The 14,623-nt window shown below is 39.2% G+C and overlaps 5 protein-coding genes across 8 annotated transcripts; all 5 read left to right on the top strand.

Annotated features, from left to right (window-relative positions):
* The first annotated feature begins 78 nt into the window (after positions 1 to 78).
* LOC111809644 (embryo-specific protein ATS3B-like) lies at positions 79 to 2,402 on the top strand. 2 transcript variants are annotated; one of them, XR_002817275.1, is made up of 4 exons: positions 79 to 263; positions 362 to 469; positions 1,313 to 1,987; positions 2,063 to 2,402. XR_002817275.1 is itself a non-coding variant. In XM_023696019.1 (3 exons), exons 1-3 carry the CDS (start codon positions 123 to 125, stop codon positions 1,886 to 1,888), a joined length of 825 nt encoding a protein of 274 aa, XP_023551787.1. In that variant the 5' UTR covers positions 79 to 122; the 3' UTR covers positions 1,889 to 2,035. The 2 variants fall into 2 exon arrangements, 1 of the variants encoding a protein (XP_023551787.1); XM_023696019.1 differs by lacking the exon at positions 2,063 to 2,402 and having other exon boundaries at positions 1,313 to 2,035.
* Positions 2,403 to 3,164: 762 nt separating this feature from the next.
* Positions 3,165 to 4,933, top strand: LOC111810216 (embryo-specific protein ATS3B-like). Its single transcript, XM_023696851.1, has 3 exons — positions 3,165 to 3,474; positions 3,590 to 3,697; positions 4,305 to 4,933. The coding sequence occupies exons 1-3, from the start codon at positions 3,358 to 3,360 to the stop codon at positions 4,665 to 4,667; spliced, it is 588 nt and encodes a 195-aa protein (XP_023552619.1). The 5' UTR covers positions 3,165 to 3,357; the 3' UTR covers positions 4,668 to 4,933.
* Positions 4,934 to 5,106: 173 nt separating this feature from the next.
* Positions 5,107 to 6,631, top strand: LOC111810217 (embryo-specific protein ATS3B-like). Its single transcript, XM_023696852.1, has 3 exons — positions 5,107 to 5,294; positions 5,409 to 5,516; positions 6,033 to 6,631. Exons 1-3 carry the CDS (start codon positions 5,184 to 5,186, stop codon positions 6,354 to 6,356), a joined length of 543 nt encoding a protein of 180 aa, XP_023552620.1. The 5' UTR covers positions 5,107 to 5,183; the 3' UTR covers positions 6,357 to 6,631.
* Positions 6,632 to 6,977: 346 nt separating this feature from the next.
* Positions 6,978 to 9,869, top strand: LOC111810215. Of its 3 annotated transcripts, none has more exons than XR_002817380.1 (4): positions 6,978 to 8,382; positions 8,460 to 8,608; positions 8,690 to 9,001; positions 9,066 to 9,869. XR_002817380.1 is itself a non-coding variant. In XM_023696850.1 (4 exons), exons 2-4 carry the CDS (start codon positions 7,444 to 7,446, stop codon positions 8,937 to 8,939), a joined length of 1,338 nt encoding a protein of 445 aa, XP_023552618.1. In that variant the 5' UTR covers positions 6,978 to 7,249; positions 7,440 to 7,443; the 3' UTR covers positions 8,940 to 9,869. The 3 variants fall into 3 exon arrangements, 2 of the variants coding, with proteins under 2 accessions (XP_023552618.1, XP_023552617.1); XM_023696850.1 differs by having other exon boundaries at positions 6,978 to 7,249; positions 7,440 to 8,382; positions 8,690 to 9,869; XM_023696849.1 differs by having other exon boundaries at positions 8,690 to 9,869.
* Positions 9,870 to 11,079: 1,210 nt separating this feature from the next.
* On the top strand, positions 11,080 to 13,882 carry LOC111810214 (subtilisin-like protease SBT1.3). Its single transcript, XM_023696848.1, has one exon. It carries the CDS (start codon positions 11,330 to 11,332, stop codon positions 13,646 to 13,648), a length of 2,319 nt encoding a protein of 772 aa, XP_023552616.1. The 5' UTR covers positions 11,080 to 11,329; the 3' UTR covers positions 13,649 to 13,882.
* Positions 13,883 to 14,623: the final 741 nt, after the last annotated feature.

The following is a 14,623-nucleotide window of genomic DNA, read 5'->3' as shown; positions in this document are numbered from 1 at the left end:
TTCGGGAACGTTTCCACTAAGAGGCTGAAGGATGGGCTCGACCTGTAACGCCATGACCTTTATAAAAACCGACACATCATCAGTTTCCCATTTTCGTTTTCGTGTGTGACGTTTTAGAGAAAATGGAGAGGTCCTCGTCGCCTCCTCTGTTGTTGCTACTGCTGCTCTCTTCCCTCGCCGTCGTCTACTCCGCTGTCGATCCGCCTCAGATCACCGTGAAACCCGACGTTGCTCCCGAGTCCCTCCCGATTAACTACATCCAGGTCCGTGTTTCAACTCTCTTTACTCTCAACCGTCGCTTTTGTATTTTTCCTTTTAACTTTTGCGTAATATACTTCTCTTTTTCTTTTGTGTTGCGAAGGAAGTTGGAAGCTGTTCTTACGAGGTTACAGTAGCAACAAGCTGTTCATCTCCTTCATTTATCACTGACGAAATCGGTGTGTTGTTTGGAGATTCTCATGGAAATCAGGTGTTATTTCTTTTCTGTCATTTTCCTTTTTAAAATTATTAACTCTAGGGTTTTTACTTTTATTTACCTATTTCTGAAATTAATTCCCCTGAATCCGAACAAGAGTATGGATTTTGTTTCTAATCTTACGCCAGGGTGATTCTGGCCTGAATAATAAACTTCATTATTATTATTTTTTTGTTAATCAACCACTTATCAACTCTAGGTGTTCTTTCTTTTCTGTCATTTTCCCTTTTAAAATTATTAACTCTAGGGTTTTTATTTTTATTTACCTATTTCTGAAATTAATTCCCCTGAATCCGAACAAGAGTATGGATTTTGTTTCTAATCTTACGCCAGGGTGATTCTGGCCTGAATAATCAACTTCATTATTATTATTTTTTTGTTAATCAACCACTTATCAACTCTAGGTGTTCTTTCTTTTCTGTCATTTTCCCTTTTAAAATTATTAACTCTAGGGTTTTTATTTTTATTTACCTATTTCTGAAATTAATTCCCCTGAATCCGAACAAGAGTATGGATTTTGTTTCTAATCTTACGCCAGGGTGATTCTGGCCTGAATAATCAACTTCATTATTATTATTTTTTTGTTAATCTAGCTCTTAATATATGATCTGATTCACGGATTTTTGTTTTGTTTTGATTGAATGCTTCACATGTGTAACGAATAGATTGTGGAGAAGAAGTTGAGCAATGGAGACAAGGTGTTNTGATGATTCTGGCCTGAATAATCAACTTCATTATTATTATTTTTTTGTTAATCAAGCTCTCAATATATGATCTGATCCACGGATTTTTGTTTTGTTTTGTTTTGATTGAATGCTTCACATGTGTAACAAATAGATTGTGGAGAAGAAGTTGAGCAATGGAGACAAGGTGTTTGATAGTTGTAATACAGATAGGTTTGTTCTAAATGATCGACCCTGCAGTGTCCAAATCAATTATATGTATATCTATAAAGACGGAGCTGACGATTGGCTTCCGAACTCTGTTGAAATCTCTGGCTCTGGAATCAAACCCCTTTTGTTCATCTTCAAATCCTCCATCCCAAGAAACACTTGGTTTGGCTTTGATTTACGCCAATATCCTTTTCCATCGCCGCCGTCTTACAACCCGTACCCTCCTTTTCCATCGTTGTCTCCTCCTCCTCCTCCTCCTCCCCATCCCCTGCCACCGCCGCCGGAGCCAATTCTTTCTCCTCCGCCTCCACCTAAGCCTGTTCTTCCCCCACCGTCTCCTCCTCCTCCTCCTCCCCATCCCCTGCCACCGCCGCCGGAGCCAATTTTTTCTCCTCCGCCTCCACCTAAGCCTGTTCTTCCCCCACCGCCTCCTCCTCCACCATCATCCTCCAGCAAAATCTCTGGTCTGAAATTGGCTAAGGTATCTGTGGTTTTGGGATTGCTGTTTGCTCTTCTGTGATTCTGCAGTAGCTGCTTGCTTTATGTAGTAGTTTGATTTTGTAGTGGTGGGTGGGTGATGTTAATGTTCAAGTTTCATCCCCCATTCCACCATGTTGTAATACCAATGTATGCTTTCAAAGCAATAGTGAAACTTTATCTTTTCAGCTGTATGGCTATAGGCCTGGTGCAATTNGTACCAATGTATGCTTTCAAAGCATTAGTGGAACTTTATCTTTTCAGCTGTATGGCTATAGGCCTGGTGCAATTCTGCAGCCACTGTTTGTTCTATGTGGGTGGCGGTTGAGAATGGTAGCTCTATGGTGGTGGGTGATACTATATTTACGATTCATCTCCTTTTCCACCATGTTTTAAGGTCTAGACAAGCAAGTTTTACCGAACCTCTTTATGTTATCGTCTTTCAGTTGTATTGGATACATGCCTTCTCTATGAAAGTCGGCCAAGCTATCTATGTCGAAAGTTGTATGGTGTTTTATTTGTCAATAATGTGGGATGGAGTGGATGTGTTAAATTTTGATTTTTGAGTATTTTTTGTTTTTATTTCAACCATAATTATTATAAATAAAAGAACATTGGTTAGAACATTATTAATTTTGAGAATTATACCAAACTTAAGCTACACCTAAAAGTACTTAATAATCTGACATTTCAACTTTGTATTTAATATGGTTTTTAATATCTTAAGTAATTAACAAAATGGGCTATTATACCATCTTAATTCGATTATTTGTCCAGATATTTCTAAAATTACACTAAAAGGTTTTTCCCTCCATGAAAATTTTATAACGAATATCAATATTTAGTGTAAAAAAAAACTACTTTTTAAATTTTATTTACATTTTAATTTCTTTTTTTATTTCCTTAAATATTGTCAACCTGAACAAAAGCAACACCATCTTCCGTTCACATATAGAAGAGGATAGAAATATCTAGTGATAGTTTCGTATTTTTTAAATAGGTCACTTTCGGAGTTACAACCAAACACATGAAGTCTAACAAGTAAATCGACATAGTATTGTGTTAGAAAAAACCCCACTTACCCCGTCCCCAATAATATTCTCATCTCAAGTTCAAACCTTCAAATTAAGCGACTCCAAAAGGGAGAATTTCATTTCGGCCTATTCATCTTTTTAAGTGTAATCGAGACTAAATATTCTTTAAAATTTTAGATTTAAAATAGATTGATGTTGATTTAAAAAGGTGTAATTTTAGTTGGCATTAGTAAGAAAAGGAAAATAGTTTGTTGGTTACAAAAGATTGGGGATCCCTTGCATTTTGAGTTTGGTATAAATATTTTATTTATTTATTTGCTTTTTTTTTTTTTTTTTTCGACTTCCCGGCAGTGAAAACCTACCTACTCCATCACCGATTGACCATATATTTGATTGGAGCCAAGACTCTGGTTCTGCACCTCTTCAACCAAGCTTCTTGTACTCTCGTTTCAGTGTAGCCAAACGAAGGTCTGTAAAAATGGCGATGTCTCTGCTTTCTTTCTTCATCTTTACCTTCTTCTCCATTTCTGCCGCCGTATCATCCGGTTCTCTGCCTCAACCTGCTCCAAAATCCTTAACAATCGGCTATATTCAGGTTCCGTTTTATCATTTTACCTTTTACTTTCGTTACTCAATCGATGTGCTTATCTGAGGTTCTCTGTGAATCAAACTGACTCTGTTATCTTCTTCTTTGGTACTTTCGGGTGAAGAAAGCGGGAGATTGCAACTACAGGGTCAATATAACAACAAGCTGCTCTTCGCCTTTCCATATTACTGCTGAAATCGGCGTTCTGTTTGGGGATGCGCATGGAAATCAGGTTCGTTTTTCGGGCATTTTAATTTAAATGATTTTGCAATTAGTTCATCTGCTGAATATTGTCGACTCTAGAGGAGAAAATTGAAAGCATATTGATTAACAATTAAGCATCCAAGGCCAAACAGAAGTCTATTCCTGATTTTTCATTGAATATGGCTGTTTTCCTGCTGTGCTCTATATTATAGTCAAATTTTTTATATTGGAGTTTTGAATTGCAAGAAGAAAAAAAAAAAAACAAATAAACTAGAATTAGAAGCTTACGATCTGTGATTCTATTGAAAGGATACATGGTTGGTTCACTTAAACTGGAATTAGAAGCTTATAATCAGTTTTCAAATATGTTTATCATTACAGATTTGAAACCAAAAACAAGAAATTGTTTGTAGAATAACAGGTAGTAGCACTGTTAGTTTCTAAACTTTCAAATGCTTTATTAGTTCCTCAACTTTAAAAGTTTGTGTTAGTCTCTACAGTTTACTTACATTCATAAGCTTGATATTTAATCTGTTACACAGTGACTTTAAACACTTAGAAATGTGGGTATGGTAAGACTTCATTAAGTAATGTTTAAAAGGATGAATATGGCTGATTTAGAAGTTGGAAAGCAGATATACGAGCCAAAGCTGGAAGTTGAAAGCAGCAAAGCATTTGCAAAATGCAGCAAAGACATTTTTGAATTGACAGGGCCATGCACAGACCAGATATGTTTCTTTTACCTTTACAAGAATGGATCGGACGATTGGATTCCAGAGACTGTAGAAATCTCCAGCCCTGATATTGACACTGTTAAATACAAATACAACTCCTCAATTCCAGACGACACATGGGATGGCTTTGACGACTGCCAATACTTCACATCGCCACCGCCACCGCCACCATCTCCGCCAGCCCCCTCCACAGCCGGCCATCTGCGGAGGTTGAAAGGGCTTGCTTATGTGATCCCTGTGCTTCTTAGCAGCGCTGTGCTGTGAGTGTGATTCTGCATCTTGGCCATGGGCGTGGTTGTATTTTTGATCCACCGCTGTGCCTGTATTTGCTTTGTGTTTTTTGATCTTTTGATGATCATATCAAGGTCAAAGGAATGTAGTTCATCTTTGATATGCAGAATGGGATTTGATGGAGGAATATCTGTTATGGTCAGTACCTTTTTCTTTCTCGGCTTTGAGAGTAGAATATTAATTTTTGTTTAAATATTTGCTTATGCAGAGATATATGAAACATACTAAATTGTTTTTATTTATTTATTTATTTTTTAAGTATGAGAGACCCATTTGAGAGTTAAAAACATTTAAACCATTGAATTTATAACTTTCCCAAAATAAGAAAAAAAGAAAAAAAAAAAGGAAAAGAAAAGAAAATTTGTGTACCTTTCAATGGTTGACATAAATATGGGTGGCGTATAATTCGTACGTCTCTGTGTTCTTCCGTATTCTTTTTCTTCTTCAAAAGCTCCGCAACGCTAAAGCCAAACACACAAACAAGGAGAAATGAAACGGGTTCTCTGTTTTCTGCTCACCTCCGCCTTTCTCTTGGCTCTCTTGGAAGCCACGGAATTGCTGCCCGAATCCGCTGAATCCTTCAATTTAACCTATATTCAGGTATCAGCGTTCCGTATCGGTTTTTTTCCATTTATGCTGATTTTCAATCTTGTATCTTACAACCATTTCGTGTTTCTCTTCTTCTTTCTTGTTTGGGGATTTCTGATGTTGAAGCAACTCGCGAGTTGTTCTTATTCGGTCGTTATATCAACTAGCTGTTCTTCGCCTACATACACAAGGGATCAGATCAGCGTTTCTTTCGGCGATGCTTATGGCAACCAGGTTTTCTTCGTTTAAATCTTCATTTTTCCCCTTCATTTTATCAGAATACTAAGCCCTGGGTTTCTCGATCGTTCGCGATTTAACTAATTCAGTTATTCGAAATGGTCGATGAACGAAATCGTAGTTGAATTTTGAATCTGAGTTTGGGAATAATTTTACATTTGGCGAGGGATATAGAAACATATTAATATCGTTAGGTTAAAGTAATTGATTGGTCATCCTTTATCTTTCGATGCAAAATGAAAGAGAAATCGAGTTGGGTTTGTATTTCTCGATTATGATGAGATGATAGCCTGTTGATTTATATGTTTCAGAACTTCAAATCAGATATTTATTTATCCATAGTCATTAGCAAGTTGAGCAATATCTTGTACCGTTTAGAACTTCCTAAAACATTTTTAAAGAGCGTCATGCCATCGTTCGATCATTCAAAAACAATAAAAATTGTCTTTACTTTCAGATATATTTAGGAATTTGACGTGTTACCATTAATGATTGAAGAAACTTGTGTACCAGATTTATGTGCCTAGGATTGATGATCCATCCAGAAGGATATTTGAAAGATGTTCCTCTGATACATTTAGCGTAAGTGGACCTTGTGCTTACCAAATATGCTATGTCTATCTTTATCGCTCTGGACCGGATGCCTGGATCCCAACAACGGTGAAGATCTCTGGTCCTAATTCTCGACCTGTCACGTTTAACTACAACACTGCCATACCAAACGACGTATGGTTCGGGTTTAACTTGTGTGGTCATTCTTCATCTTCTAACCGTATTTCAAGTTGCATATGGTTCTTATACGTTAGTTTCGTGTCTATTCTTCTGCTTTTTTTGTAATTTTATTGTATGTCAAAATGCTACTCATGTTCTTTTCTTGGTAAGAACACATTTTGATGTAGCACTCTTGTAGCATAGAGAACATGAGTATCTCACTATAAAGCAGCATCAGGAGTGTACTTATGTATATTTAGTGATTATACACAGGCAGAGGCAATTCTTGGTGATTGAGCCTCTTGACTTGGGATAAGCTTTTGGATGTCTTGTTATGGAACTCAGAAACAGAGGATTTTTCTGGTTTTATTTACCTTTTAGATATATTTGTCTTTGATTCATGTGAGATTCTCCTATTGTTAGCTTTGTCCTATAAAAATCTGTTTTATCAACCATTAAGGTGGGTAATAGCCCCAGTCTCTGATATATTGGAGGTTGGGGGACGGGATTTGTTCTTGAACGGGCCAATTACTATCATTATTATTATTTGAAGTAAGTTCATAAACGGTGCCTAATCATAACTCAATCGAATAAAGTAAAAAAAAATTATTTCATTTCATTTTTCTTTTGTAACAATTTTATTTTGATTGATATTTAATATATTTTATATACTAATTGTATATTAATGATATATTTACTAATGTTGTTTCAAAATTCATTTGAGGTATAAGGTTGATGTACCCATATTACTCTATAATATACAAAGAATGTAAAAATTTATATTAGATGATCTTCAAATTTGTGCTTGAAGGAAATTTGACATAAGTTTTTATAACATTTGAATCATCAAAAAAGAAAAAAAGAAATTCTTGGGGAGCAAGGAAATTGGTAGAAGATTCTGGACCTGAAACCGCCCCATTTGGCTTGGAATTTGGGTCTATCCGATATTAAGATGATGAGTCTGCTGATGCCCCAGCCCCGCCAAGCTGTCGATGCATCGGCTCTCCATGGCCGCCACGGTACGCATCTTAACTTCTACATAAATCCGGATCAACCCATTTCACTTTCTGCCTTGTTGCTTCTTCCAACTTCTTTTCTCCCCTTTTGATTCTACTTTCCCCTTCTCGAGAACTTTTATACATATATTCATGAGTGAGGTAGTTTCTGATTGATTCTCATCTATTGGATTACACATATGTTTTACTCTAGAGATATGAGTTGCTATAGAAAATCCAAGTCTGCATTTGATGCATTCCGGAACTTGTCTTCAAAGCTTTTTCCCGAGTTAATTCGAGATTCTAAGTCAAGAATTTCCCGCGGTGGGCATTCGTTTACGGCTCGAAAAATGTCTAATTCTTATGGGTTTCAATCGTCTTCTCCAATTATACAAAGATTTGGAAGACAAGTTCGAGAGAAGAGGAGGCTATACGATCCCTTCTTCGGTGATTCCAAGAGATTTTACTATGTCGATCACTACCGTGTCCAGCATTTTAAGTCCAGAGGACCTCGGCGATGGTTTCAGGATCCAAGAACCGTATTGGTTGTTGTGTTTGCGGGTTCTGGGGTTTTTATCACCGTGTATTATGGGAATCTAGAAACCATACCTTATACTAAACGAAGGCATTTCGTACTCTTGTCTAGAGCTATGGAGAGGAGCCTCGGGGAGTCGCAATTTGAGCAAATGAAGGCAGCTTTCAAGGGTAAAATATTGCCTGCTGTACATCCAGAAAGTATTAGAGTAAGATTGATAGCTAAGGATATAATTGATGCATTACAAAGAGGGTTGAAGCAAGAGAATGTTTGGAGTGATTTAGGGTATGCATCAGAGGCTGCGATTGGAGCCCCTGAAGGGAGTGGCAATGAGACATTGATGGCGCTTAGGGACTCTGGGGCTGGGAAGATGGAAGCTAAATGGTACCATGAAGACGAGATTCTTGATGACAAATGGGTCGAGCGCAGTAGAAAGAAGGGTCAGAAACAGGGGTCCCAAGCAGATATCTCGCATTTGGATGGATTGAAATGGGAGGTTTTGGTGGTGAATGAGGCAGTTGTTAATGCATTTTGCTTGCCTGGTGGGAAGATCGTTGTTTTCACGGGCTTGCTCGATCACTTCAGAAGTGATGCAGAAATCGCAACTATTATTGGTCATGAGGTATGTTATAAAGATTTGTTCTTCAACTTACAACCTTTCACTTGGCTCAGCCTTAAGGTGTTGTTTTTATTAATTAGATTGGGCATGCTGTGGCACGACATGCTGCAGAGGGCATCACAAAGAACCTTTGGTTTGCCGTTTTGCAACTCATCCTTTATCAATTCGTGATGCCTGATATTGTGAACACTGTGTCCACGCTTTTCTTGAGGCTTCCTTTCTCTAGAAGGTAAGAGAAGAGCTATATGGTATGGGTAATTTGTTGAATGAAGATATAAAGGGGTAGTGTAATTCATTTTGATGGGTTCAGGATGGAAATGGAAGCGGATTACATTGGTCTGCTTTTGATTGCCTCTGCTGGATACGACCCGAGGGTTGCACCCACTGTGTATGAGAGGTTGGGTAAGGTGACGGGGGATTCCGCGCTGAGGGATTATCTTTCTACTCATCCATCGGGAAAGAAAAGAGCTCAGTTGCTAGCTCAAGCTAAGGTTATGGAGGAAGCACTTAGTGTTTACAGAGAAGTAAGAGCCGGACGTGGGGTTGAAGGCTTCCTATAAGACACACAAAGCTGCCCATGCCATGGGAACTTAAAGAGAAAAGCCTCCCTCCTGAATTTAAGGTATGGTTTTGATATGTTACTCACCCTTGAATTTGTCGAGTTCATTGAGCTTTCTCCTCTATAGCTTCCACATTACCTTCCCCTGTTTCACATCCATGAATGGAGTCCCATTTCCATCTCTTCCTCCTACGTTGGACGGGCGCAGTCTGTGTTTCATGGACAAAACACACTGTTTATCCAAATTTTGGCCCAGAGTCCAACAATCCATGGGCCGAATGAATCGATGGGCATCCAATTTGAGGCCTATTTCAACAATCCACGGGCCGCATTGATGACCCTTCTCGGTTCTTTAATCTTGCCGGTGTCGGAGAAACTATGACACGTCGAGGGTATGAAAGCGATTCGTGGGCAAATCGCAAGAAATTTACGTACCCAATTTCAAGAGCGTGATTGAGCATTTAAGCTTGCCGTTATCGGGGGGGTCCAGTAATAAAGGCGGTCGGAGAAGTGTTGAAGCTTAATGAAAAGGACGTGGAAGTGACATTGATGACTCTGCATAGATTTGGTAACCACTCGTCTTCTTCGTTGTGGTATGAACTTTAGCGTATTTGGAAGCTAAACCTAAAGAAAGAGAGGTATCATTGATATGTTAGATGATAAAAGTCCCATGTTAGCTAATATAGGAAATGATCACGAGTTTATAGGTAAGGAATGCTCTCTCCATTGGTACGAGAAAGAGTTTTTAATCTTAGTTTACAAGTTACAAAATGGATTATAAGTCATGTTTTTAGAGAGTCGTGTTTTTAGAGAATCTAAAGTGCAACTAGACAATGATGTCAGGTTGCAAGAAATTGGATGGAAAAGGTTGATAAAGTTACTGATAAAGTAAATTTTTACAGCTCAAAATGTGACAAAATGTGACATATAGTTCCCAATATTCTTCATCAAATGATCTCTTTCTATCCTTTTTAGCTTGCTTTATCTTGAATCTATGCAATTATCTGTTCACCATCTAAATGAATTATTAACTAAGTTCCTTTAGTAAAAAAATATAGCATCTAAAATGGATAACTGTAATTTTGATTTTTGATCAAATGTTGTTGACGAAGAAGTTACATTTCATAATTTCCAAAAGGAAAAATAGTAAAATTAGAAAGTGATAAAACCACGAGCCTCACTTGGATTTATTAGGCCAATGATTGATTAGTGGACAAAAGGAATTATTATCTTTGAAAAATTTTACCTCAAAAGATTAATTGAGGCGGTTGGATTGAATGTATCCAACGGTGAAACATGAACCGTACATGAATCCTGTGAAAAAAAAAAGGGTTCCATTTGATGATGTACAAGAAACCTTCATCTTCACAACCACCACGGGTGGCGGCGGCCCACCACCAGTCACGGAGGAGCTAAGCCAGTGCCAAATACAGCAAGGTTTCAAATGTGACCTACTTGCTTTTGTAGAGCATGTGTTGTTCTGACATTACCATTCTGAATGGGGTTTGTGTGTTGGTTACTAAGTTTTCAACTTTTCACCATGGAATATAAACGATTTAGGTGCCAACTATGGTTGATTGTTGAAAGGGAGTCCATATTGGCGAATGATCATCGGTTTATAAGTAAAGAATATATCTCTGAAGGTATGAGGTATTTTGCAGAAACAAAAAAAATAAAGTCATGAAAGCTTATACTCAAAAGTGGATGACATCCTATACCATTGTGAAGGTTCATAATTCCTAAAACTAACCTGTGGTGGCAAGTGAAACCATATTCCGATGAAAGTGATCACGAGGATCATTGTCGAAAAGACTTTAAAGAACTGAAGAAGTACATAAGTTAGGGAGTGAGTGATGACAAAATATGTTGAAAATAACTCGTGTTGTCATATTTAAGTAGATTGTAGGAGAGTGAGCATGGACAAAATATGTTGAAAGCACCCATGTCATGTCTTCGATTCCAATCCAATTTTCGATCTCATAGGGGAAGATGAATAGTTGTCGGTTGTTATGTTAATTTGTTTGATACATTTTAACATTAAATTCTACCACAAGACATGGAAAATGTGATGGTGGGGTTTGAAGGTTAAAGTTTTAAACTTTATGAAAAGGGAAGCGAGTAAAATTGTATGAACAACAAAGATATTTTTCCAGGAAGGGTAGATGTTGATAATATTAATGGGATGGCAATAAAAACAGGGGACCATAATACATAACCAAATTAACTACTCACCACCAGTACTGATCTCCTCTCCTAACCCTCTTCAATTTTGGCATTCATGAAACAACCACTCTCCTTTATTACACACTCCCCTTCAGTATCGGAGCTCCCCCATTCCCTCTTCATTTCTCTCGCAAACAGGAGAGAACACTCCTTTCCTCTGCTTCCCTAATGGCTCACACTCCTCTGAAATGGCTGTGTTTGCTGCTGGTTTTTGACTGTTTGCTTCTTTCAAGCGCTCAGTTTATGAAAACTTATGTTGTTCAAATGGATAGGTCTGCAATGCCGGACTCATTTTCGGATCATCTTCAGTGGTACTCCACAGTGCTTACCAGTGTGGTCGTTAATCCTGAGAGAGAAGGCAATGGGGGAGGTGAACAGAGGATCATTTATAGTTACCAGAATGTTTTCCATGGAGTTGCAGCTCGATTGAGTGAAGAAGAGGCAGAGCGGCTCGAGGAAGAAGATGGGGTCTTGGCCATTTTTCCAGAGACCAAGTACGAGCTTCACACCACCAGAAGCCCCAGATTTCTTGGGCTTGAACCAGCTGACAGCAATAGCGCTTGGTCTCAGCAAATTGCAGACCATGACGTGATTGTTGGAGTTTTGGACACTGGGATTTGGCCGGAGAGTGAGAGCTTCAACGATGCCGGGATGTCGCCGGTGCCGGCGCATTGGAAAGGGGAATGCGAAACAGGGCGAGACTTCTCGAAACAGAATTGTAACAGAAAGATCGTTGGAGCTAGAATGTTCTACCATGGGTATGAAGCTGCAACTGGGAAATTTAACGAACATTTGGAGTATAAATCTCCAAGGGATCAAGATGGGCATGGAACTCACACGGCAGCCACCGTCGCCGGCTCTCCGACAGCCGGCGCGAACCTCCTCGGTTATGCGTATGGGACGGCTAGAGGAATGGCGCCCGGTGCTAGAATAGCGGCTTACAAAGTCTGTTGGGCCGGCGGCTGCTTTAGCTCCGACATTTTGTCGGCTGTCGACAGAGCTGTGGCCGATGGAGTAAATGTTCTGTCCATCTCTTTGGGAGGTGGGGTCTCTTCTTACTATCGCGATAGCCTCTCCGTTGCAGCATTTGGGGCAATGGAGATGGGCGTGTTTGTGTCCTGTTCGGCCGGAAATGCAGGGCCGGACCCTGTCAGTCTCACAAACGTATCGCCATGGATAACCACTGTCGGTGCCAGCACAATGGACAGAGATTTCCCGGCCATTGTCAAGCTCGGCAATGGCAGAACAGTCACCGGCGTTTCACTTTACAAAGGAAGAATCACAATCCCAGAAAACAAACAATTCCCAGTTGTATACATGGGGAGTAACTCAAGCAACCCGGATCCGAGCTCGCTGTGTTTAGAAGGAACATTAGATCCCCATTTCGTGGCCGGAAAAATCGTGATATGCGATCGTGGAATTAGCCCACGGGTTCAGAAGGGTGTGGTGGTGAAGAATGCAGGTGGGGTTGGGATGATTCTGGCGAACACGGCGGCGAATGGGGAAGAACTTGTTGCCGATTGCCATTTGGTACCTGCCGTCGCCGTCGGTGAAAGAGAAGGTAAAGCAATTAAGGTGTACGCATTGACGAATCGAAAACCGACGGCGACTTTAGGATTTTTAGGGACAAGATTGGGGGTAAGACCCTCGCCGGTGGTGGCGGCGTTTTCATCCAGAGGACCCAATTTCCTCACACTAGAGATCCTCAAGCCCGATCTGGTGGCCCCTGGCGTTAACATCCTCGCCGCTTGGACGGGAAAAACAGGGCCGTCGAGTTTGACGACGGATACAAGAAGAGTTAAATTCAACATTCTGTCAGGAACCTCAATGTCTTGCCCACACGTCAGTGGCGTAGCAGCCCTGATCAAATCAAAGCATCCCGATTGGAGCCCGTCGGCAATCAAATCGGCACTGATGACCACCGCTTACGTCCACGACAACACCTATAAGCCTCTCAAAGACTCCTCCGGCGCATCACCGTCGAGTCCGTACGACCACGGCGCCGGCCACATAAACCCAAGAAAAGCCCTCGATCCTGGCTTGGTTTACGAAATTCAGCCGCAAGATTACTTCGAATTCCTCTGTACGCAGGATTTAACCCCTTCACAGCTCAAAGTATTCTCCAAATATTCAAACAGATCTTGTCATCACCTTCTCCCCAACCCTGGAGACTTAAATTATCCGGCCATCTCTGCCGTTTTCCCCGAAAAAACCTCCGTCACTTCCTTGACCCTTCACAGAACCGTCACCAACGTCGGCCCTGCAACCTCCAGCTACCATGCCGCGGTGACTCCGTTCAACGGCGCCGCCGTGAAAGTTGAGCCGGAGAGTCTGAACTTCACAAGGAGATATCAGAAGCTTTCATACAAAATCACTTTCCTGACGAAGAAGAGACAGAGTATGCCGGAATTCGGAGGGCTAATCTGGAAGGACGGAACTCATAGTGTGAGAAGTCCGATTGTGATCACTTGGTTATCGTTTGTTTGAATTTCTCCGATATTATATCAATCGTTAAAAGTTCTTCCTTTTGTTAGAATCATCATAATTGCAGGCAGTCAAAAAGAGGGGCCTTCAATTTTCTGATTCTCCATCAAAGTTCATAGCCTTTCCAATTGAATTTGCTACTAAAATTGCTCATTTGCAGAAAAGCAAATAACTATTAATATCAATGTATTACAGAGAAAAAAAAATTAATATCAATGTCTCAAGTTTGATCTTGTACTCTCTCAATTGTTTAACTAAAAATGCAAACTTTTGTGTTTAATTTTGGGTTTAGGGTTTGAACGGAAAGGAAAAAACGGAGCTCTTCGGAGTTGGAACAGTCACTTTCGCCGTCGCCGTCGCCGTCGCCGTCGCCGTCACGTCCCCAAATACCAATACCGCCTCTTTAACTGGCCCTCTACATTAACGCCACGTGTGAATAGTCCCTTTTCGTCTCCAAGTAATATAAATAATATAATATGCTTGCATCAACCATTCTATATCATCAATATATATATTCTTTATTCAGAATAATTTAACTCAAGAATTTAAATTATGTAATATAATATTTAGTTTCCGTACTATCTATTTTGGTTGGTTTGCTTATTTAATATTATCAATATTTCTATGCTTATGCCTATTATATATGTGATAAGATTAAAAAAGAGCAGCCCTATAAGTATACAAATCTTTGTCTATTTAGCGGCTAAATCTTATCTTTAAATATTTAATTTATTTTTATTTACGTTCAATAAATTAAGTTTTATAGACTAATATATACAAAAATTACCAAAAAATTAATTTAATGTTTAATAGATATATTAATTAATTTTAGAATTTAATATATTATAGAATATTAAATATAGAATTAGAAATGGAAGATTTAGTAAATATTTTTTAAATGCGGGAAGGAATAAATACAAAATTAAAATAAACGAAAAATTTTGTAACATTCCATAAAGTTAGAGGAATCAAACTTTT

The sequence above is a fragment of the Cucurbita pepo genome, chromosome LG14, assembly GCF_002806865.2.
Source record: "Cucurbita pepo subsp. pepo cultivar mu-cu-16 chromosome LG14, ASM280686v2, whole genome shotgun sequence".
NCBI classification, from domain to species: domain Eukaryota; kingdom Viridiplantae; phylum Streptophyta; class Magnoliopsida; order Cucurbitales; family Cucurbitaceae; genus Cucurbita; species Cucurbita pepo.
The sequence above is the reverse complement of the archived record's forward strand: the minus strand, read 5'-3'. Positions and strand labels throughout refer to the sequence as shown.

What these genes read in the sequence shown, in the direction of transcription:
- LOC111810215 (XM_023696849.1), top strand. Translation starts at nt 7,426, where the DNA reads ATGTTTTACTCTAGAGATATGAGTTGCTATAGAAAATCCAAGTCTGCA. An exon ending in CAACTATTATTGGTCATGAG is followed by an intron (nt 8,383 to 8,459) that starts GTATGTTATAAA and finishes TTTATTAATTAG; the next exon opens with ATTGGGCATGCTGTGGCACG. An exon ending in AGGCTTCCTTTCTCTAGAAG is followed by an intron (nt 8,609 to 8,689) that starts GTAAGAGAAGAG and finishes TGATGGGTTCAG; the next exon opens with GATGGAAATGGAAGCGGATT.
- LOC111810217 (XM_023696852.1), top strand. Translation starts at nt 5,184, where the DNA reads ATGAAACGGGTTCTCTGTTTTCTGCTCACCTCCGCCTTTCTCTTGGCT. An exon ending in TCAATTTAACCTATATTCAG is followed by an intron (nt 5,295 to 5,408) that starts GTATCAGCGTTC and finishes CTGATGTTGAAG; the next exon opens with CAACTCGCGAGTTGTTCTTA. An exon ending in GCGATGCTTATGGCAACCAG is followed by an intron (nt 5,517 to 6,032) that starts GTTTTCTTCGTT and finishes CTTGTGTACCAG; the next exon opens with ATTTATGTGCCTAGGATTGA.
- LOC111810216 (XM_023696851.1), top strand. Translation starts at nt 3,358, where the DNA reads ATGGCGATGTCTCTGCTTTCTTTCTTCATCTTTACCTTCTTCTCCATT. An exon ending in TAACAATCGGCTATATTCAG is followed by an intron (nt 3,475 to 3,589) that starts GTTCCGTTTTAT and finishes TTTCGGGTGAAG; the next exon opens with AAAGCGGGAGATTGCAACTA. An exon ending in GGGATGCGCATGGAAATCAG is followed by an intron (nt 3,698 to 4,304) that starts GTTCGTTTTTCG and finishes GTTGGAAAGCAG; the next exon opens with ATATACGAGCCAAAGCTGGA.
- LOC111809644 (XM_023696019.1), top strand. Translation starts at nt 123, where the DNA reads ATGGAGAGGTCCTCGTCGCCTCCTCTGTTGTTGCTACTGCTGCTCTCT. An exon ending in TCCCGATTAACTACATCCAG is followed by an intron (nt 264 to 361) that starts GTCCGTGTTTCA and finishes TGTGTTGCGAAG; the next exon opens with GAAGTTGGAAGCTGTTCTTA. An exon ending in GAGATTCTCATGGAAATCAG is followed by an intron (nt 470 to 1,312) that starts GTGTTATTTCTT and finishes TGTAACAAATAG; the next exon opens with ATTGTGGAGAAGAAGTTGAG.
- LOC111810214 (XM_023696848.1), top strand. Translation starts at nt 11,330, where the DNA reads ATGGCTCACACTCCTCTGAAATGGCTGTGTTTGCTGCTGGTTTTTGAC.